Source organism: Micromesistius poutassou (genome assembly GCF_964030765.1).
Source record: "Micromesistius poutassou genome assembly, chromosome: 15".
Classification (NCBI taxonomy): domain Eukaryota; kingdom Metazoa; phylum Chordata; class Actinopteri; order Gadiformes; family Gadidae; genus Micromesistius; species Micromesistius poutassou.
Genome location: NC_140285.1, coordinates 11,669,081 through 11,692,906, shown reverse-complemented (window position 1 = coordinate 11,692,906; position 23,826 = coordinate 11,669,081). Strand labels below are relative to the sequence as shown.

The window sequence follows — 23,826 nt, the reverse complement described above, 5'->3', positions numbered from 1 at the left end:
CCCTTCAGGGGTTTCGCGTCAGTGTCCGGTTCACCCTGTCGGGACTTATTTCCCGATAATGACCAGAGTTCTATACATTATCCCTTACACAATGACCGTTGCTAAGCATACAATGACCACTGTCAAGGAAATAAAAATAAAATAATTGATAAATTATACTAATAATAAATAAAAGTGGATTTTTTTGCCTCCGATTCACGTTTGTTGTATCACTCCGCAAGTAGTCCAGTAACTTGTCAACCCCAGCGTACTAGGTTGCTAAGCGACGTCAACGTCTTTGGCAGACTATTTCTCTGCTGATCAACACTACGAATGGTAACAAATAAATTGTAAAAAGACACACTGTGTGATATTATTTTTAGTTTTGGCAAGTAGCCATGTAATAAGCGGGATAATGTATAGACCGTTGCCGGTCATTATCAGCCCCCCCTTCAGGACGGTTCACCCTGAAGGGACTTATTTCCCGATAATGACCGGCGTTCTATACATTATCCCTTACTTATTACAATTCAGGCACTGTCATAATAGAATAGGTACCCAGTAGTCAGAGAAGAACTACAGTATCAATTATTTGTAAGATCCCGAATTGTTACCCCTTTATTCTGTAACTTCACATCTTGTTCCCTAGTACCTACATATGAGCATTGGCAATAATGGAATTGGTTCAGTGTTAGTACAAAAGATTACACCGTGACTCCAGAGTAATTACACTGTACGTCACAGGCTGTAATCTAAAGTGTTAGCGCTTTATCAAAAATATTAGCTTTAATGACTTAAGACATTAATCAAATCAACGGTAAATAGACAAATAAAGTAGGGCATTAACAATGTAGGGCTAGACTGCACTCAGGGAGGTTAGTCTAGAAGAAGAGATAATCATCATGAATATGAGGGCAAATTACATACAATACAACACTACTACTACACACACACACACACACACACACACACACACACACACACACACACACACACACAGTAACTCAAACCATAAATCAAAACACAAGATCGCTATTCTACAACTCCCCCCCCCTTCTTATACAGCAGAAAACCCCACTAGAAAGTTAACATTGAAAACGGCCCCTTTAATTGATTAAGTAAAGGCCCACTAACATCTAAAGGATATCTTGTTTGCTCCTCTTTAAGTGTCTTTTTAAAAAAAACTAAACATTGTTTGAGTGAATTTCCCATCAAGATAATGCCTATTGTGTGTAAGATGCAGTGTTCTTTGTATACAGTTGACTGTTCTCCCACATTGACTGATTAACAAATGAATAGCAAAGAACGGTTGACTTTGTGCCTGAAATAGGATCAGTGCTTGAATTGGAATCAATTCAAGTTTTTGGGTTTCTTAGATAAATGACCAACCAGAACACTTAGGCTAGCTATCCTAGTTGATTTTCCAGACATGTTTCTCTCTATTTATAGAGACTTTTTAGAGACTAAAGATTTCTACTAAAATACCTAAAAGGTTTCTTTCAATCATTAATGATACTTGCTGCTTGCTCCTTGTCCCAGACAGCAAACTCTGATCAGCATAGCATATCTACAAATCACCCACATTCATACAGACCAGCACTTTGTGTGAATGCATTATTATAGGTATCCACAAAATTAACTACAACATACCTAGATTAGACCATTAAGTTGTGGTGTGCAATAATAAGGTATTCAGACAATATGTATGCATAACAGTGCATAACAGTCCAAAATGACGCATCTCTTGCTCTAATGCTTTTGACTTTTTAAATTTATGGTTTAGGCCGCTCGTTCGTTGGTTCAGTCGTGTTTCTGGTAGCGGTGAATCATGGAATGCACGGTTCTCAGCTGAGTCAGTCAGACTCAGCTCCTCCCTCGTTCTCAAACGATCGCGCAAACGGTCATCAATCAACACACAATATTACAAGTTCCTTTCAGCTGAGGAGAGCCTCATGTTCGGAATCGGGATGTTGTTGCCCAGGCCAGTCCCTCTTCACCACTCTGCTAACTTAACAGTGAACAGCGAGTCAGCGGGAGTCGAGTCTGGGAAAACGAACGATAGATGAACGAGAGAGAACTGAAACGTGGAATCAGGTTGGTTCGTTCTTGTTAAAGAGTTGTTCCTTTGAACTGATTCGGTCGCAAACGACCCATCACTAACCAGGACAGACTGCCTGGGATGGGGTGCCAATGTGCGTATTTAAGGGTCAGAATGCATCACGAGATGTTCTGTTGGTGATACTTTGGGTCTCAATCTGTAAAGTTAGTACTGTACAATAAACGTTTTGTGTGAGCAATGCTGTAGCTGTTTCAAACAATACGTCTTCCCATAATGACAAATCATTTCAATATTAATTACAAAACAATGACCGAAAAACCATTCCTACCAACACAATTCCAATACTCCTATAGTTCCAAAATGGAGGCGGTCATAATGATTTCTGACGTCACGATGTACAAGCTTTTGGCGAAAGAGAGGGCAGAACTTTAAAATATAGAGGGAGCTTTGTGTCCATTACATGATTCAGATATTGCTTATCAATTCTAAGTCATCCTTTTCCATGTTAATTGCCCTTGTCTTTGTTGTTGTTCTTCCTGTAATGTCGTTCAAATTTTGGCTTCAGGGACTGTTAACTGATGTACACAGCTCATAGGAAGAAGAGAAAGGAAATTGTGTTATATTACAGTAAAAAGATGAGGTTACAAAGAAAATATATAACACGGGCTATCCGGTTTTAAAATAGGGTCATCTCCCTGTCTCGTCAAAATAGAGTACAAAAAAAGGTTGCTTATCACATGTTTATTTCAATCCAAACATTAAGTTGTAGAACATAAATACAAGTTCAATGTGCAAAATGAACAAAACAAGACTTGTAGCTCCACACTAGGTGGCTGACTTCTGACTAGAGAGAGGGGCAATGGTCGACAGTATTAACTATGGCACATCCTGTTTTGTTGGTGGAGACAACTGTAAGAGACCCTAAGGTTTCGGATGGTAAGTAATACCCTGGTCATAAAGTACATTAAGTCACAGCATGTACCAATACAGCAAAATTGAATGGAGTCACTGGAATGTAGACAACACAGGGCCATTGTAATACATACTAACACATAAGTGACATCACAAGGAGGGACTGCAAGCCCCCTCGACTTACCAGACACCCCACTCACTCATCACACTGCTTTCATCAGGAGCACAGGAACACTTGAAGTTGTTGTAAAGTCTATATTTGTATTTTTATTTAAAGGAAACATGGTAACACTTTACACTATGGGTACATAAATTAACCATTTATTAGCATAACAATGATTAATGCAGTCATAAGCATTAATTACCTAATGTTAATCTGTAAAAAAAAAAAAAAAAGTAATCTAGTAATCATTAACTTATAGTGTTCCTGTTAACTAAGGTAATTGTGTTCATTTTAATTAAGGTATTATTCTATGTTGTTGGTTAACACCATATCTAATCCTTTTACTTAACACACTAAGGCTAACCCCTGTGCTAATGCTATACAATAATGCTTATTACTGCATTTACTAATATAAATGAATAATTAATGGATTTACCCTTATTAAAGTGTTACCTAAAACATACAGAAACAGATACACAAACAGATATCAATCATCAACATTTAAAATATGCAGAAGATGACTACAAATCGTTTTGTATTTGTCAAGCATTGGTCCTTCTCGTAACTCATTACTTCATTGTATGCAATCCTCAGGGATCTCTTGAAATGTAGAACAGAGTTTCAGCTGGTTGGTCGATGTTCCAACCGATCCAAAATGCAACAGTCCATAAAGATCATTACACAGTACGCTCTCAGTGTTTAACCAGTCAACAGTTCATTGTAGCAAAAATAAACAAAGGAAGACCATTACATTTTCAGACTTAGATATAGTCTTTTGCAAAAATAGGACCCCTTGGAACGGTAGACATTGGCCACATTAGATTGTCTTTCACGTACCAATATTATATTTTATATTCTAGTCTTATCAATAGACATCAAAAATACTATTTACATTGTCTCTGTATATATATGTGGGGTTCTGTACACAAACACATTATATATATATATATATATATATATATATTTATGTCAGTCCTAGTTCCTTCTTGCATCATAAAACACTAAACATAAGAGCTTCAATACAGGAGTTCTGAACGCCATGCTAAGCCTCTTGTGTGGTGCAGCCCATCATCATTCTGCTGCAGCCACTTAAATCAGATGTACCACTGAACGAATGTTTCAATTTATTAGGCATAACTCAAGAGGAAAGCGGAACTTGCAATTCTTAATCAGTGAATAAATGAATGTGTATAACGTAATCCAAATGCCTTCATAGGCTTAAATAGATTGCAAAGCTATCCCAAAGGCAAAATGCATAAATCCCAATGTTAACTGCCTTCTAATTATTATTCTTTATCATTTTATTTTTTAAAGGAGAAACAGGTTTAGCTAATAACCTCACAAAGAGTTGGAAATGTCAACATGCTTCCTTCATTCCTACATGAAGCATATGAGGACAGCAACAGTGCAGAATTAGTTATCTCTATCAATATGTTACAATGAAACGACTATGGAAAATGAGTGTTAAGACCAGGTTATGGTTGTATAGTTTATAATTAAAGTTAATGCAAGTTTCCTCACATATCGTCAAACAGCCTCAAATTTGAATCACACTATCCAAACATTAAGGTCCAAAGTCTGAACATACAGTGTGAATTTTAGTTTTGCCAAGTCACGTTTGATCGCACACACACATGCATGCACACTCACATGCACGCACACACAGACACACACACAGACACACACACACACATACACACACAGACAGACACACACACACACACACACACACACACACACACACACACCAGGACCAGGCCTAGCTCTAATAGGACTGAAATTACAACATTGGATCTGAGGAAGGGCGATAGAGAGACTAGGAGCAACAGAACAAAGGTTTGATTTATTCGTCAGTCTACACAATATTCACACACGTCTTTTTACACATCCGTCATTAACTGCTAGAATCTGTCTTTTGCTAAAAGGCGAAAAGAGATGGTGAAAGGGTTGTTTGGGGGCCAACGTCCATTTGATCTGATTCCCAAAGAGAAGAGTAACCCTTTGGAACAGACAAACAATAAAGCCCCTTCTGTGTTGAATTATTTGCGTTGCCCTCAACTTTGTTAAAAACAAACAGTACTTATTCACGGTAGCAGGACCCCTATGTGGTCGCCTGGAGACTAGAGGTCAATAATTTCACTGCTGACGCTGGCTGAGTCATCCAGTCGGCTCACCTCCAGGTAGCTCCGCGACGCCCCCTGCCTCCCAGGCCTGCCGGGCCGGCCGGGTCGGCCGCGCACGCCCTCCGAGTCTGGTGTGATGAAGGGCCGCGTGTCGTCGCCGCCCCCCTCCTCCCCCAGGTGCCCCGTGGAGGTCCTGGAGGGACGCAGTGACACCGGGCAGGACACCGAGGAGGGCACGCTCCCCATGCCCCCGCCTCCCCCCCACCGGTGACCCTGGTGGGACGGAGTGGGCGGCGCCGTCACCTGCCTGCTGGGGACGCTGCTGATGATGCTGCCCCCGAGCGGCATGGAAGACTCTGTGTCGCTGCTCTCGGACAGCATCTGGGGGTCGCTGTTCCTGCGGATCCAGGGGCCCTGGCTGTTCCCCGAGCCTGGGGAAGGCGCTGGGGAGGGCGAGGCGAAGGGCAGGAAAAGGCTCCCACCTCCCAGCAGGTGCTCCCTGTGCAGGGCCGCGTCGATGCTGCGGGTCAGATCGATGGGCGAGGGCGGCCTGAGGTCAAACTCGTACAGGGAAACCCCCGTGTCCTTGTCCGTGTCCAGGCTGCCGCTGAGGGAGCGCTGGGGAGGGCGGCCCAGTGCCTGCAGTCTCAGCAGGGATCCCGTGGAGCCGTCGGACACGCCCCGCTCCGCAGACACACCCCGCTGGTTGCGCCCACGGTTGCTGTCTTTGACGCAGCGCTGCTGAGCACTGGCTAGCTCGTGGTTCTGGTTCCGGATCAGACTCTTGCTGATGTCAGCGCCAGACCGCTCCTGTCCAGCCCAATTATTAGGCAATTCCCCAGGCCCTCCCCCTCCCCCGCCACTGCCTCCACCTCCTCCTCTCCCAACCCCATTACTGTCAGATTTCTTATAGGGCTTTCCCTTCAGGCTCTGCACAATCTTAGACCAGCAGGTGTGCTTGTTAGTGGTGGCTGCGGAATGGCAAGGGGATGTCTGTTCCCCGGCTGTTCCATCTCCAGCTCCCCCCTCGTCCCTTCCCTGAGCGCCCTGGGGCTTCCAGAACACCCAGGAGGCCAGCAGCAGCAGAGAGAAGCCCCAGGCCAGTTCCAGCAGCCGGGCCCAGAAATGCACGAGCCACCAGCACCAAGTGAAGTGCTTCGAGTTCCTCAGGAGTCCGTAGAGCCAAACGGTGGCATAGACGTGTAGACCACAGCACAGCGCACCCAAGAGGGCGCACACGGCCAGCACTCTGCCCAGTATCAGCCCCGTCCTCCTGCTGCCGGTCCAGGCCGTCCTCCCGGCTTCCTCCGCACCTCCCGGATTCGGAGGAGCCGGGCAGCGAATGCGTGGGAAGACATAGCAGAGGAAGCCCAGGCAGACGATGAGGCCCCAGCCAAGGGAGAGGACCTGCAGGGTGACGGGCACCACGGGGGACAGGGCAGGGGAGAGCAGGTCAGCGGCCAGCAGCAGGGTGCACTGCAGCACAGCCAACACGGCCACCAGAGGAGGGCGTTCCAAGGTCGCCGGTAGCACGCTCACTGCCGCCACCCTCAGGGCGAGCAGAGCCAACGCGGCCTGCGCCCACACCAGCATGTGCAGCGGCAGGTTGTACAGAGCGATCACAGCGGCACGAGGGAGCGAGTGGCGCGTGCCGTAGGGATCGAGGAGAAAGAAAGCCGCCCGGATCCCTCCCACCAGGAAGAGGAGGGCATTGGCCAGAGCCAGGGCACCCCGGTGAGGGCAGTCCGTGCCGGGGGAGAGCATGAGGCCCAGGGCGGCTCCAGCTAAAAGAAGGAGGAAGAGGCTGGCGGAGCCGTAGACGTGGAGGTCCCAGGCGAAGGCCAGCGTACGCTTTAGGTCGTCCCAGTGGAGACGCGTGCTGTTAGGGGAGGAAACGATGCTGGGAGATGGGGTCGGATTGGCAGGGGGAGCAGTGGGAGCTCGATGGCGGTGCACAGGGGACATAGAGCGATTCCTCTGACCGATACCGGGCTGGAGGATGGGGTCAAAGCTTCCTCTGCCAACCGTCCCGAAAGTAGTAGCAGTGATGGAAGTCGTCCCTAGAAAAAGGAGAACATATTTTATGTTTGTTATTATAAGTATAATGCCATAATAATGCAATTATATATAAAGCATACAATGCAAGCCATTAAAGCATTTGCAATAGCAATGCAAGTGCAATCTGTGGATTGCATGAAAATAAATGGCCACTAGAGGGAAATAGTCCACTACCAAGCAATAGGTAAAAAGTGTCAGCTGGTAACTATGTGGCCAATTCTAGAACAAATTAGTAACACACAAAAGCACACACAGCTGTTAATGTAATCATATAGCATGACATGAATTGGCATCTATATCGGTAAAAATAATCAAATTGGTATATTTTATGATTTTATTTTCTTAATCATTTTTTTCCACGTAAGGAAAAGGTAAACACATATCTTTATTTAATACAATTCATCCATACTCTTCTTGACAACCTCATATTCCCCAACAATACTCAACAATACCCAAGTCAACCTCAGCCTAACCTCTTGATCATAATCATGTGAAATAATTGTCTCAAATGATGAGGAATGAGGCCGTCTGTATTATATAAACACAGTGACATACTATATAGCTATGAATAGATGTAAGTACCATATGGGGCATTTCACACTGAAATAAAACAATGTGATGCGTGCCACATGAAGTTAAGCAAGCAGAAGAGCAATTGTCTGAAGCACTCCACCTTATCCGTGGCTATAAAGTTGATGGAGCGCCCACTACACTGTAATCACACGGCTATTCATCACTAACAGCCCCGCAGCTATTGCCCGACACTCAGGTGGCATAATAGGTTGGAGATCTATAACAAACTTAAACAAAACAGTGAGGATGACCATAAACAATGGTGATTTCTCAGGGCATGCACACATCCACAAAATAAGTATGAGTAAGACAGGGAACATGGATGCTGCCAGCTCCAATCCAAAGCCCTTAAATCTACTACTACTACTACTACAACCTTTTAGTGAGATGAATGGCCTTTTAAGCCGTCACATGGACATAATGCCACATTCCAGCATGGGCAACACTTCCTGGTTGTATACCACATACCCAAAACCTTCTCTAATGTCACCCCTTTAATCTGGAAATTAGTCCTCCTTTTGACCATTTCTGTTTATTAAAACTCTATGTCCCGGTTCTTTCCATATTGGGGTCAAATGTGTGATTTGCTTATGTTAATTAAATACGATTAGCAGTTTATAGTGGATAAAAATGACAGATTTTAAAGGAAGCTGATTTTGTTGTTATTCGTTGGCTTTTACGCCTTCCCAACACCGCAATTCAAACAAATGTGTTCCTGCAATAACGTTCAGCCACACATAGGCCCAGAGAGTGCAGCCATGACCCACTCCCACGCACACATTGATATACAACAGTCCCACGTCTCATAACTCCTCACCACCACCAGACTTTATAGAGCAACACAGAAACACAGAACCGGCCCAGATGTCCTGATCACATTACACAGCTGTGCACACTTACCCCTACCCTTGAGCTTTTACTTTTTAAGGAATACATGGCCATGTGCAGGCGCATGTGTACATGCATGCACACTATCGTACACACACACACACACACACACACACACACACACACAAACACACATGCACAGCTTTAAATGTACTAACACTCAAACAGACATATTAACCACTGGGGTAACGCAAAAAACACATGTGTGTCATTGATGTTGGTCATTAACAGGACAACCTCCCAAATTGCCCTACAGTCTGTAAAGCTTGAGTGAGCTGTGGATTGATCCGACAGGGTTGAAAGAGTTTTGTTCCTCCACAGTTTAAAGCCAACTGGCCGTATCTATTAAATGTTTCATCTTTTTACTTTCCTTCTGACCACACACTTTCTTTCACTCTATACCTCTTTTCTGCTGTCGTGTTTGTTTTGTCTCCTTTGGCTTTGAATTGATTCCAGGCGAGCTCTTTTTGCTTAAGCAACTCTTCTTTCCCTTTCGAGCCATTCGCCTCTCCCCCTGGACTGTCTATCCCCTTCCCATGTCTCACCCACACACCTACCACCAAAGTTTCCATCCGACCCTCCCCTACTCGCTCTCTGCCTTGTACTGCCTTTGAGGCTTTCCAGGTTCTACTTTGAAAAATCCAGCTGTGAAAATAAGTCCATTCTAACATATCTACAGGGAAAATCTGTCAAGATTGCGAAACCAGCCGTTGCTTGAACAACTACTGAAAGATATCCATGAAGTATTACCTGTCTTGACTGTTGTCAGGGCTGTGCGTGTTGATTCTGTTGTTTCTGTTGTTGGAGGAGGACTAGTCGTTTTGGAGGATGTCTGCGTTGCTTCCTGGATAATATCATTTGTTTGTAATGTAGTTGTGGTCGTTCTCTCCTGTGTGATGGCCTCAGGGGTTGGATTTGTCTGGCTGTGGGCAGGAACCAGAGTCCCTACTGCCACTGGCTGCTTAAAGAGAGGGGTTCTTGCTGGTCCGACTGTCGCATAATCTTTTGTTGTCCCTGTAGTTCTGTTTCGGGTTGGAATGTTGAATGCTGTGAGATAATATAAGGGAAGAAAGAGATGGCATGGTTATGACATTGTTTAATGCAGTGAAACCCATATCCAATTATTATAGCCAATATATGCATTCACAATAAAATAAACCTTTAGTCACCTGCTAACGTCCCAGTCTGAGGACTGGTTGGCTTCAGTGTGGGTGGGAACGTCACTCGGATCCTCAGTGATGGAGTGGTGGAGATGCTAGTCCTGGTTGTCGGGGGCAACAGGCGGGGTTCCTCAGTCTGGTTGGCGACCGGCAGAGGCTTTACGTCAGCATTTTCAGACGACAAACCTCCAACGGCCATAGACGGCGCCTCCGGCCAGAACTGGGTCTCTTCATTGCCACGGGTCTCCAAAGACACGCGTGGCTCCCCTCTCAAGAGCAGCGTTGTTGGTGAACTGACTGAGCCCACCTCCTGCCAATCATTATTCCTCCCCTGTGGGCCTCTTCCTGTCCTGTTCCCGAGTCGGCCGTCCTTGACCGGCTCCGACCCGGCAGAGTCAATCGCTTCGTCAAAGGGTGTGGAGGTCACAGGTAGGCGGGGCCCTTTTGTCCACGCCCCCCCCATTGAGGAGGCTCTGCCGAGGGCCATGCTGGCGGCGTCGGTCCTGGGTCTGGAGCCAGTCGGCCGAGCGCGGGCCGGCCTGCTGCTGAGGTTCATGCTGGTCAGGGTAGATATGGAAAAAGTGTCTGAGTGCACAGTGGGGTCTGGCAGTCTTTGCCCTTCTGATGAGTCCTTGGCGCTATCTGCTATCGCTGCTGCGGGCGGCATTTGAGGGGTCGTCGCCGCCTTCTCCCGCATCGGACGTCTGACGGGCACGTCGCTGCGACCCCTGGGAGGGAAGGAGAGCCGCATAGTCGGGCGAGGGGGGAGCGGGGAGGGGTCGCCCACCGGGGGGCCAAGGGATGGACCGGGGATGACTTGTGCGGGTAAAGGGTGTAGGAAGAAGAGGAGGAGGAGGGTGAGGGAGGTGAAGGTAACGGCGACAGCCATGGCCTGCGTGTGGACGTCTGGTCCTCTAAAAGGTCCCTCTGGCTGGCTCTTCTATCCGACACACCATCTTCCCACTGGACCCCTGTCGAGGAACACAAAACGGCACAGGTTATACCGTGAGTCAACTGGTAACATTAAGTCTCGTGCAGCAATGGGCCAAGTACATGAAGTAGTCCAGGTGAATTGGGTTCTGTTCCCCTTAAATCCCGATTTACAATCCTTTCTGCTATCCGTAGTGACATCCCATCGCGTGTGTGTATACAGCCTCCATCACGCCATACTGTTATGTATAGCATGAACCAGCGGTGGTGTTGATATGGGGGTGGGTGGGAATAGGGTGAAGGCTTATTCCGGACCTGCAGTGCTGCTGAGTCAGAGGGCAGGTCACCGATACTCCTCAAGGCCTCGGCAGCACAGTACCGCCAGACACGCTGGGTGTGGTGGGGTGTATGGTTACACACACACACGTACACGCTTCCTTCTCGGCTGCTCAACACTCAGGACCTCTAAACGGACCGTGGCAGCCAAAGCAAAAAAAAATGACCCTACAGATGGTTTCAATCAGCCATGGCAGATGGTGAACTGCGTTCCTTTCGTACCTCTGTCTGTAACGGAGCGCACTTTTGATGACCATCAGTTTCACTCCCTCTTTGTTTTCATTTATCTTAAGCTACTTCATTCCAAGCAGTCTGCCAGTTTTCCCCACTGAGTTATCTTCCAGCTGTATGAATCTGACAGCTGCAACATTAAAGTGTTGGGAAAACCTGTTTTCACAGACACAGCATTAGCCACAAGGCTTTGAGTATTACACAACCCCCATAAGTGTCGCTACAAAAACTGCAGGCGGAATGACCCACGCACCTTGTATGGCCTTCCTGTGAATAAAGACCCCAACCTCGTCCGCTGACTCAATTAACATTTGCCATCCCCACCTCAGGCCGTGTTTGTGAGTCAACAGGTGGAGAGAGACGGCCCTGAGCGCCAGGGCGAATGGCTCACACACAAAGTATCGAAACCTCAGCCTGAAACATGAGGAGAATGAGGGACGAAGAAGGATTTCGTCAACACTCAACCTATGGGACAATTCATTCTACCGCTGGCGACTCACCTGAGACACAACGTAGTTTAATGTTTAAAGGCTACATCTACAGACTACAGCCGAATGTGTTGTAATGTTTGTGACCTATGTGAGTTGTAGCTCAACCTGACCGGGCATGTGAGTTTGCATATGGGAACAATGTGTACAAAAGGGGTGGAAGCACAAAGGAAAAGGTCACTGCACATGTGTTAGCATTTCAATTGAGATGTTAAGCATCAAAAACACAGCCTATGTTTTCCTTGTGGTTTTGTCCAGCACTAAAATAATCTTTTACCTCTGCTTCATCTTGTTACATGAATTATCTTGGGGCTCATTTAAACAATGCTATTTCAACATGTAACCTATTTTCAGACAAATGGACGGTTTGTTCCTATCAGTAGAGAGTTACCGCAACAAATGGAGGAGAAAGATATGATCAGCTGAGAGATCCCAGTGATTTCGTGGAGAAGAGTGTAGCGGAATGCGCGATGGGGCGAGGGAACTGGCAAGGGAGGGGTCGAAGAAAGGTAAGACTATATGGCTGACACAGGAGTACTGAAGAAGAGAATGCAATAAAAAAAACATGGATGAGGACCCAGGAAGGTTAGCAGCAGAAGCGCTGGAAGATGGAATGCGTGCAGTGGCAAGTCGTTGGAGAGGCTGACTCATCATAATCCCAAAACGCGTCATGCAAGGAGGAGGAAAGAGCTGGGGGGAAAGAACACGCTTTCTTCATAGCATGATTTTTATTATCTCTTACCTGATACGGTGGTCTCCCAAGTCAAACCACAGCTACATAAACCCAGCCTGCCTCCCCTATCAGCAAATGTTAACTAGCAGGTGCATCTGTGTTCTGTCATAACAATGGGGCCGTTGAGAAACGTTCCTTGGCAAACAAAATGTTTCTCAAACTAAATCCCTTCTCAGCATGTGTTTGTGTGTGTGTGTGTGTGTGTGTGCCCATGTCTGTGGAGAATCTCTGTTTGTTTAACATTAATGAGACTCAACGGCTGTTTGGCCACAAACCGCTTGTGAGCATAAAGGAGCACCTCACTGCATGTTTTGAATCCACGTCAACACTAATCTCATCGCTCCCCTCTGTCAAACCCACCCACCCACACACACACACACACACACACTCATTCAAACGTGGTGTGCACAAATATACTACAGGGTTTCCCACTTGAGAGATTTTGGGATTAAGGTCGAGAAGCCTCTTTAATGTCCACACTCATGTTGTTGTGAGACAAACATAAATACACATCTAAAGGTTAGCTATCCCAGCTCACATTTGGTTGTAGTGTATTTAGATAAAGAGCAGCTTCAGTGTAATGATAATCTAAGGAGAGAATTTCGAAGCTTCATGGTTTCCCTTTGTCACTCTGGGCTCTAACTGGAGTCAGAGCATCTCTAGAGCGGGCTACAGAGAGCAGATGGGTGCACACAGTGTGTATTTTTATCATGTTCGACCCTTGGGGGCAGAACGGACACATCCCTTTGTGTATTACATTTCAATTGGGGTGTGCGTGCGTGTGTGTGTGTGTTTGCACGGGCATGTGTGTGTGTGTGTGTGTGTGTGTGCGTGTGAGTGTGTGTGTGCGTGTGCGCGCGCGCGCGTGTGTGTGTGTGTGTTGGATGGGTGGATGTCGTCACTCTCTCTCTCACAAGAAGTCCTTTATCCACAGCAGGAAATGCCTGAGGGGAAAACCTCCAACCTTGAGTGTGCAGCAGACGTCCATCTAGAGATTAGCAACTATAGATATGGTCACATGACGCACTACTACTACTACTGCAACATCTGCTGCCGAACCATTAATCAGTGCCCTGGTGATGTCATGTCTCAACTAGTGTATTACCATGACCGGCTTATTCACACTCAACATATTCCGATCATTCATCCCACTGAGGGGGTTTACCCAACAGAAGGTAGCAGGGGAGTGGTGCAGACACTTTTTTCCCCCCACTTTTTTTTGCCCCACTCGCTGCCAGATTCCGGGTAGTCTGGCAATCGGAAGTTTCCATACATTTACGGGAATATTTTTCAGGGACAAACGTATGCCTGTTTGAAGCTAGAGGGCTCTGTGAGATCCCGCCATGACAAAGAGCAAACTACATGATCATAGTCTGAGTTTCATGCAAGGGTGTGTTTGTCAGCATTATGTATACCGTGAGTATACAGTACACGAGTACGGAGTTGTAATTTCCTGTTTACATTGAAAATGTACCCGTGTACATTTCACTCTCGTTGACTGTGTAGCATGCGGTGAAATAACATGCACAATGTCAAAGTAGACGTGCATGGATGGGGATCTTGAATGTCAGATGAAGTCATGGCAGAACAGAACAGCAGGGCCGCTCCTAAGGGAACAGAGACACTGGCCAAGGGTAGGGACAGAGCATGCAGAACCGGTGCCATGGGGGAAAAACACTAATGACTTTTAAATGTGGGAGAAAAGGTAAAACCAGTGGGAATGAAAGCAGAACCAAAGCAGTGGTGTAAGGGGCTCTCTTCCAAGGAGAGACAAGGGATGGGATTGCTACAGCGACAGCAAAGATAGAGCGGCATAAAAACATAGATAGTTATAGAAAGAGAGAGAGAGAGAGAGAGAGAGAGAGAGAGAGAGAGAGAGAGAGAGAGAGAAAGAGAAAGAGACGGAGAGAGAGAGAGAAAGAGAGAGAGAGACGGAGAGAGACAGAGAGAAAGAGAGAGAGAGAGAAGAGGGAGAGAGAGATAGGGGACTGAAATAGCCCAGTAGAGAAGTGTGAGTCATGACGAAGTACTGCACTGTATGAATCCATAGTCCAGCAGAGCTGTTTAACTATTACTGCGTTCTCCTTCGCACACAAGCCACCCAAATCTGCTGTGGCATAGACTGCCGTTCGACTGCAAGAGAGAGGGAACACTGTGTGGTAGAGATGGATGTGTGTGACTCTTGTCTGCATGGGAGTGAGTGTGTACTTGTGGTCGTGTTGGTATTTGTGCAGCCTGGGCGTTGAGTCGGGGGGCTGGTGGGGTGGCAAGGGAAGGGGGCGTTCGGGTCTGACTGTTGAACATTCCAATCCACAATATTTAAAAATCAACCATGCAGCATCCATTGGCCCATTTCAAACGATGAGCCCTCACAAATCACAACTGGAACATTAGCTTACAACCACAAATTCATACAACGCTTAGATCAGGTAATAGTTATGTCAATACATGCCAATAAATGTTTTTCCAGTGTGGCTAACACGTTGAGCTCTCTTCTGGGGGTCTTCCTACACCAGACTCATTTGTCCTCAGGTCAAACCAACGCCTGTTGTAGACCACTTTCCCCGGGAGGTCCGACACCTAGGGGGTCATAACTCTGACCGGTGGAATAGCTGACCACACAGCGAGGTCAGCTGACCTGAAGAGAGACCAATCAGAGGCCTTGTTGATCTCCAAGGGAGGTGGACGTCCATTGTGGAGGCGCTATGACTAACATCTTCATCTGATTGTCTGCGGTTAAGGCAGGCCAAAGATCAAGAGCCATAGTTCTGCTTCAAAGTCATATTGAGGCAGTTTAACAGCACCTTGGCTTCCATTAACAAAATCACACACACACACACACACACACACACACACACACACACACACACACACACACACACACACACACACACACACACACAAAATCACTCCTTCAAACATACATATTCATTGGTAGGCTATGATAATAAAAAATAAAACTCAGTTCTCTCAGCTGAAATGTGGACATGTAGGCTACACTATATAAGAAATAAAATACATTCACAATACGTTTTGCTTGCATTAATAGGCTAGCAGGCTATTGGTGACGATGACGACAGATCTGTTTGCTATAGGTGTTACAATGTTTTGATTCAAAACCAAACCACTAACACGATAACTCTCTGTGGTTATGTAAATCGCGTTAATTTGTGCATTTCTACACTGCAAATGCAGTTAAATGGTATTCTGAAACTCTGCTAAATCGTTCAATAACAGCAGTTTGTCTTCTGTTTCCCCACTTTTCCATTAGCCAAGGTCTGTTTGTTCCGCCAGAGGTATTGACTCTACTGTACACTCAAGGAAGGCCTCACTTAATCTTTCTGCTGTTTCACAATGTTTGGACCTGAAAGGTCCTTGGAGTTTAACCCATATCTGGGCTGTCTTTTCATAGAAAATCCAAGTAAGTTTTAGTTTTTTAAACCTATCCACACAGGAATGTCATCTGTTTAGGCACTAAGAGCATGTTCAGATGGCTGAATAAGCAGTTTGGACAGTTCTTCAAATATATTGTATTTACGTAAGCCTAATTGAATGCCTTAATATGTGACAGTTGTGGAACTAATTAACTGGCACAGGAGATAATTCCTGGTATTTCCTCCTTTTTACTAATTCTCCTGGAATTTAAAGTGCCTGTGCCTGAGGTTTGAGAAGTGATGATGAGAAACAGGTGAAGACGAATTGTCTACGCCCCCCACACACCCTCTACCCTGAGGCAGAGGCCTTCTGGGCAATCTCACAAAAATGCAATAAACAGAAACGTTACCCACGTGCTAAGATTACAGACAATGGGGCAACATTAGTGGGCAATGAACCCTGGGAACAACTTGTTGCTCTTTTATAGACTCCGCAACCCCACACCGCTATTAACACCCATCCCGTCTGGCTCATAGCCTCTCTTTGGAGAACGCATTTGTCCAACATCAGATTATGTGTGAACGGACCATACAACACTAACAGCAGTGTGGCCGCATCTTGGCTTTGTCTTTATCATGCCGCAGTTCAGAGCGGCGGGTGATCGTTATCAGCCAATATGAAAACCCCTCCGTAGCAAGCTATTCCATGCAGATTAATGCCCCAAACCGCAAATATGTCACAAATGAATAGAAAATCGCCAACGGATAAAATATTACCACACAGCGCATTTCAATTGTGCGGAACAATTAGATAGCTATCAGCTAAATATTATGCAATCCACAGCGAACAGTGCAGGTAAAGGAGACGTCGTTCATCGCACGTTGCGCTGGTATTGCCCACAGTTCCATCTCTATTATTTATTATGATAAACTATTAACGACCTACCTCCAGTTATATCTCTTCTCAGGTGATGTCGTCTGCGTCACGGAAGCGGTATTAGGACATATCTCATCGAATGTGAAGGAAAATGGTATTTGTTCAGATGTGATGGCATCGCAGAATACCGTGGACCAGGAATGCACCTCGCAGGGTTCTGACGACATCGACTACCAGGTCCTCCTGTTACTTGGCAACTCTCTTAAAACAGAATCACATTTGGAGACGCATGCCTCTCCACACTGCTCAGCCATCTACCTCACTATCCCTCCCACTCCCTCTTCCCCCCACCTCTGTGTGTGTGTGTGTGTGTGTGTGTGTGTGTCTCTCCCCCTTTCTATCTCTCTCTTTCTCTCTCCCTCCCACTCTCACGCTCTCTCTCTTTCTCTCTCCCTCTCTCTCCTCCCCTTCCCGCTTTCTCTCTCTCTTTCTATTTGTCTTTCTCACCCCCTCTCTCTCTCTCGCACAAAAACACACACACACACACACACACACACACACACACACACACACACACACACACACACACACACACACACACACACACACACACACGCACACGCGCGCACACACACACACGCGCGCACACACACACACACACACACACACACACACACACACACACACACACACACACACACACACACACACACACACACACACACACACACACACACACACACACACACACACGTGCAAATCAACACGATTGCCCGCTACCTGGCATGTCACGATTATGAGATAGGGACAATACAGCCAAGAAGCCAAAGTGATTGTTTGGACCGATGGTGCCACCCCATCACTGGTGGCTGCTTATGACAAGGACAAGCTCTGAAGGATGTTGAGTGACACTTTTAGAAGGTAGACCTAGCATGGGAAAATAAATTATTAAAATATGCTTCAATTCATTAGGAGTAGGCAGAGGAGAAGAGATGGGTCTTGAGGTGGGAATGGATCAAATGCACATGGTCAATCTACTGCTACATAAAGGTTAACATGTCTACAGACATATATCTATTGGTTTGGATTTCAACCTCATTTGCTTTCTCTTTTTCAGTTCATCCAGCCGATCTACTGTGCGCTATACAGTTAAGATGAAGCACCTGAAATAACCCAACAAGCTCATAGGATTTCCCCTAATACCATTACATTACTACTGAGCCAGCAGGGCACACGCAACAAATTAGACAGTAGCAATGGCAAGCCTGATAACACAAGATTATGAGAAGTATAGGGTACCAAACAAAAAAAATTGTCACAATGAGCTACTATTAAGTAAGTGATAATAATAACGATGATAACAAATCACTAAAAACACATATAGGCCTATAGCTGCTATTTATTCATGGAAACTGCTGAAAGGTGAAAACTACATGAACACGATAATTTATCATTCCATCTGCACCTCTGTCTCCATCCTGCTTCACAGCCAGCCCGCCTGGGGCAGGTGCATGTGTGTTTGTGTGCCCACCTGCCTGTGCGCATGGGTTTGTATGCATTTCAACTACACTATTTATAGTATAGTGTGCTATGAATGTATTATTCATCCAGGTTTGTTTGTAGTCTGGTGGATTGGTGGTTCTGTCTAACATCAAACTATTTTGAAAACAACCCATATCCATTACCTCACACCGGATTCCTGTAATATGGGGGCACATGTCTGTGATCAGATGGGTAGAGAAGGATAAGAGAACAGAGAGAGAGACAGAAAGATGAGAACATTGATTTCCATGCACACAGGGAAAGGCAAAACTATGGAATTGAATGGAATATGGATTTACAACATTTACAATAGTCTTTCAAAGAAATTAAATCATTCTAAATAAAGATGAGTTAAATGTGCAAACTACCTATAGGCCTACATTGGCATCCACTGGAGTCCATACATGTTCTTAACATCAGCTCATGGCAGGGCAGGAATATCCTGCATAGTTCACTGAAATGTAACACTGGGGCAAAGGAAACCTCCGCCCAGGCGGGACACATGAAACAATAATCACCGCTAGTGGAGCAAGGTCCTGGTTAGCTTGGCGGCATTGCAACCGCATATGAAATAAGCCTCTTTCATTAAGTAGGACAGGTCATTGTATGCAAATGTACTTAGATGACAGAGTAAAGCTGTAGCACCGAGAAATGCTCCCACCCACATGTTCTCACACACACACACACACACACACACATGCTCTCTCTCTCACACACACACACACACACACACACACACACACACACACACACACCACCCATATGGGACGACCAATATCAACACCCTTTTCCTTGTCTAGACATAAAGAATAATCTCCCCAATTGGGGCCCCAAAGAAAAAGTTCCAATTATGGAGGTCTCCTTCAGTGCCTGAGCCACCTACCCCGCTTTCATTGTTTTTTACTGTGACATTTTTAAGGTAATCTGTACCATCTCTGTCTATGTATTCAGTTTAGGCCCAGCGTTGGGTATAATTGTGTTTTTGTAATCTATTCGTGTTGAGGAATGATAATATTCATTATTTTGGATTGGTGGATGAGGGGTGTGGAATTACACAAGACAGTCAGACCATATTTGGTCTGTTGACAGAGCAAAGGAGGGGGATCCTGTGAGAGTCCATTAAAGGTGAAGAAGAACACATGGCCTGTGTATAAGACAAACCAGTCTTATACAAGAGAGTAGTAAGAGAAAGAGAGTAGAGAGAGAGAGAGAGAGAGAGAGAGAGAGAGAGAGAGAGAGAGAGAGAGAGAGAGAGAGAGAGAGAGAGAGAGAGAGGACTGAGGACAGAGAATGCCACCGTTTTGGGCCACCCAGAACGACGGACGACTAAAGCAACACTTATGCACATCTGCATGTTGACGTAGGCCTCTTTGAGGTGCAGTGATTCTATCAGGAGTGCCCTCTGGTGCATTTAAAGGAGACATACAACTATAAAAGATAACATAAAGCTGCTGCTTTAGAGAGAGAGAAAGAGTGGACAGAACGAATAAGAGAGAGAGAAAGGGAGAGAGAAGAGAGACAGAGATAGAAAGGGACATCTTTCCAACAGAAACATCCCAGAGGGCCCATCCCAGGCAGAAACTCATCTCTTACATAATGGGTCACAATGGGGTTATTTCTTTCTTCTTTTTTGGGGTTCTTTGTTTTGTTCTGAATTGGACCATGGTGCGTTATCCAGCAACATTTTCTTCCTCCAACAAACACACTGTTGTTTACAAGCTTTATTTTGGTCTGCCTGTTTGCCACTTTCTCCCAGGACTCTGGCCTCAGGCTGGGGCCGGCATCTCTTCCGCTCAGAAACGGACATGAAAGCTGACTCACATATAAATGAACACACATGGCTGCACACTCTGACAAATGAATAACTATTTATGGAAAGATTTTGCTCGTGTTTATGCCAATGGCACTGGCACAAATGCTGTTGCCATTAGTATGTGCAACCTATATTAAAGGCAATTGATTTGACCAACTTTTATAAGAAGGGTGAGAAAGAGACTCTTGCTCTCTTCTCCATGAGAGTAAAGGTCATACTTACTACAAAAGGCACAGCATAATGGTCCCTGGTGACAGTGACTTTATCCTCAGCCAGTGAGGGCAGACCACTGCAATACCAGCTACAAGAAATACTAGCGGACACTGGCAACTGAATCCTGCAGGATTTTAGATCACATCTATGGTAGATTTACCATACCGACATATTGTGATGCAGGAGATGTCCTGTGCTTATATAAGACACAAATCAAAAAACTGTTCTGAGCAATGACACAAGGACCCGGGGGAAGTGATGAATTCATACATTATATTTTTAAGAGTCAGAGTGGGACAGAGAGGCATAATGAGTGAGCATGTGCATGTCAAGGATGCAATTAAACGCATTAACCTTGGACACCCCAATTCTCCAAATCTCTGTAGCCATCTAGTGGCTATTAATGGAACCATGAACAACATTTAGGCTAATGTTTAGGCTATATTTATGTGGAAAACAAATACAATTAAACATATTTATTCTATTAATATACTATACATAGGCCTACATTTTTATAGGTTTATAGGTTTTTAAAAAACATAGAAACTTCTGGTTTTTGCAGTAAAATAATGGATACAAAAATAATCTTTGTAAAAATGAATTCTGTTATAATAAATTAATTAATCTTGTGGTGCCAGCTTTGCTCTCTTGTGGCACACTGACTTTGGTTTTTCAATTTGATCTAGCTTCTTGTTTTTCATCTTCAACTTCTTAAGCGGCAGGCTAGCCTTCTTGTCATCTTCCAGCTTTACTGACGGCATTTCTTTCAGCTTCTGAAACTTTTTCAGGTCAGCGCAGAACAAAACCTAATAAAATAACAATCCACGTTATTATTTACCATGAAAGAGATATTATAAATATAAATAAACCACCATAATAAATACCTGTTGTGCCCAGCCAGCATAAGGACCCCATAGCTGCCTGAAAAAATCCCCTGTATAAAATATTTGGATATTTATAACATGTTTGCTCAATAAACTTTTTGAAACTGTTGAAATAGGTGAATTTCTACCGACCAATGTCTCTGTTCACTTTGTCAGTAAGGGTCTTTTGTGCACTGCCGGCGGCACATTTGTAGTCCCGTTTAGCAATCTGCCAAACGTGTGTGTCCACGGGAACAGCATCCGCCTTGTCAAGGGACATGAGACAGGCACAGTCGGCCACCTTCACAACAACAGGAGACACAAAGGAGAGAGATTCAGAGACATTTTAAGTCAATTAAGAACATCACAGAGACATACAAGCCGATTGATTATTGAACAGAAAATAGTAAATTACAATTAAGACAAGAATTAAATTGATCAATTAGAAATAGACCAATTCAAGCAATGAAAATAAATGGAAATGTGGGACCATTTAGAACTCAGAAACATGAGAAAATGTGGAGCAGTTGGGGAGAAGAATTCTTCCACCAAAGTCTACTCTAAATAAGACCATTTCCTTCCCTCGTACCTTGAGGCCCACACCAGGGAGAGACCGCAGAGAGTCCCGGGCCTGGAGATATGGAGTGCTCCTTAGACCCTGGAGCCAGTCAGGCCCGTGGTTCTCCAGGATTTGTTTGGCACTCTGTTGCAAGAACCGGGCCCTGTATCCAAACCCCAGATCCCTCAGCAGTGCCTCTACTTTGTCATCTGCCAGCCAAAAGAAAAACTACATTTTAAATGTGTGTGCGCGCACACACACACACACACACACACACACACACACACACACACACACATATATATATATAGGATATTATAAGGTTGTTATATAAGGTTGTTATGCAATAACTTCCTTACTTTACCAACTGTCTAATAATATGTATAAATAACATTATTATATGATAATTATAATTATAATAAACAACTTAATTATATATATATTTTGTGCAGCTCTTCGTCTGCTTTAATAGGCAATAGATTTTTAACCATCATTCACAGTCATTACATTGTAGTGTCAGAAAAACTAGAAATATACCAGCAAGGGCCGAAAGGGATGGGAAGTCGTAATAGGCTGTCCCATCCAGCTCACACAGTGGCATGCCCAGGGACCTGCACAGGTTATCAACCATGCCCTGGATGCGGGAAATGTGGTTGTTGGAGGTACAAATGAAGGAAAACAAACACTCAGTTGGGTTCTGGCGCAGCATTCGAATACCTAGGGAAAAGAAAATAGTTTACTCACTTCACTACCTCATATCCATTGTGCCTATGGGATAATATATAAGCTCTAGGAGCTGCTTACCTGTGAAAATGTTGGATATATGCTTGAAGTGGGGGTCTGCCAGTCCCCATTCTCTATATAGCTCTTCCAGCTTTACATTTAACTGGAAATAATCCACAAGCATTTCTTCCTCTCCTTCTTTCTGGAAGGTCACTGTCACCGGTTCATCATTCTCTTCCTCCTTTATGTTTACTTTCCGTCTTTTTTCTGACTTGTTTAGCTGCTGTGCAGAACCGCACGCCTTTCTTTTCCTGTTGTCGACCCCTTTATGCGCATCTTTATTATTATAGACATGATACCACAGTCGATCATCTGTTTGTGTCAGCGTCCAGACTCTTCCTCCCATCACGCCCGTCCAGTGTCCATCTCCAGTCTCTCTCCAGCTGTGAGTTGAGAAGAATTAAGTGTGACGTTCTTTTGAAATAACACTGTAGTATGCTTCGTGAGAAGCATAAACTGAACAAACCAAGAATGACAAACATACCGGAAAGTTTGTCCACAGCCCAAAGTAAGGTCCAACCTCAGCTGCGACCTAGTACAAGCCAGCGATGCCCACGCTGCTCCCCCTACAGAGAGCATTGCGTGTTTGGCCATGGTAGCGATGATGCTCATTCAACGACTCATACGCATTCCAGACTAGATAACAGTGTAATTATAGGTAATACAATTTTTGAAGGTTGGTTGGAAGTTGGTGGTCAATCATATAACTAGATCAGAAAATCTAGTGGGTAGGGACATTTTGTTTACAGTCAGGTTAAATGAAACATAAAAGATGGACTCAAAAAGGTTTCGCGGTGTAATAAGCGTTCATATTGATGGCCAACAAAAACCTTGCAATGAGTTTGTGTCTTTTTGACTGAAGTGCAACTCCCTGTAACGATGTTCAGTGTTTTATTATATTGTACGAATGATTTAAGAAGTTATATTCATTGGACACTTTCTTTGTAAAAATGTTCGATTGATAAGACGCAATGTTTTAAAAGGATCTTGCAACATCTCTGGATCTGACGCAACATTACACACATTATGATTTGGTCCCTCCCCTACTGATGTCAACACAACTTTTGATTGGCTCCTTCAGTAAAACTGCGCAACCCAGTTCCTTGGCTATTGGTAGATGTATTCCCAAAAAGCACCATGATTGGTGAATTTACATGCATCGTCGTCTT

The 23,826-nt window shown here is 44.9% G+C and overlaps 2 protein-coding genes across 2 annotated transcripts; both read right to left on the bottom strand.

Annotated features, from left to right (window-relative positions):
- Window positions 1-5,233: 5,233 nt before the first annotated feature.
- LOC311359468 (uncharacterized protein) lies at window positions 5,234-10,804 on the bottom strand (the record flags this gene model as incomplete). The annotated part of the gene is made up of 3 exons (XM_084479491.1): window positions 5,234-7,296; window positions 9,506-9,802; window positions 9,925-10,804. 3 exons carry the CDS (start codon window positions 10,802-10,804, stop codon window positions 5,234-5,236), a joined length of 3,240 nt encoding a protein of 1,079 aa, XP_084335617.1.
- Window positions 10,805-20,649: 9,845 nt separating this feature from the next.
- ogg1 (8-oxoguanine DNA glycosylase) lies at window positions 20,650-23,393 on the bottom strand. Its single transcript, XM_084479508.1, has 7 exons — window positions 23,142-23,393; window positions 22,679-23,040; window positions 22,412-22,591; window positions 21,905-22,083; window positions 21,469-21,616; window positions 21,337-21,386; window positions 20,650-21,258 (listed from the first exon to the last, which is right to left on the bottom strand). The coding sequence occupies exons 1-7, from the start codon at window positions 23,267-23,269 to the stop codon at window positions 21,073-21,075; spliced, it is 1,233 nt and encodes a 410-aa protein (XP_084335634.1). The 5' UTR covers window positions 23,270-23,393; the 3' UTR covers window positions 20,650-21,072.
- Window positions 23,394-23,826: the final 433 nt, after the last annotated feature.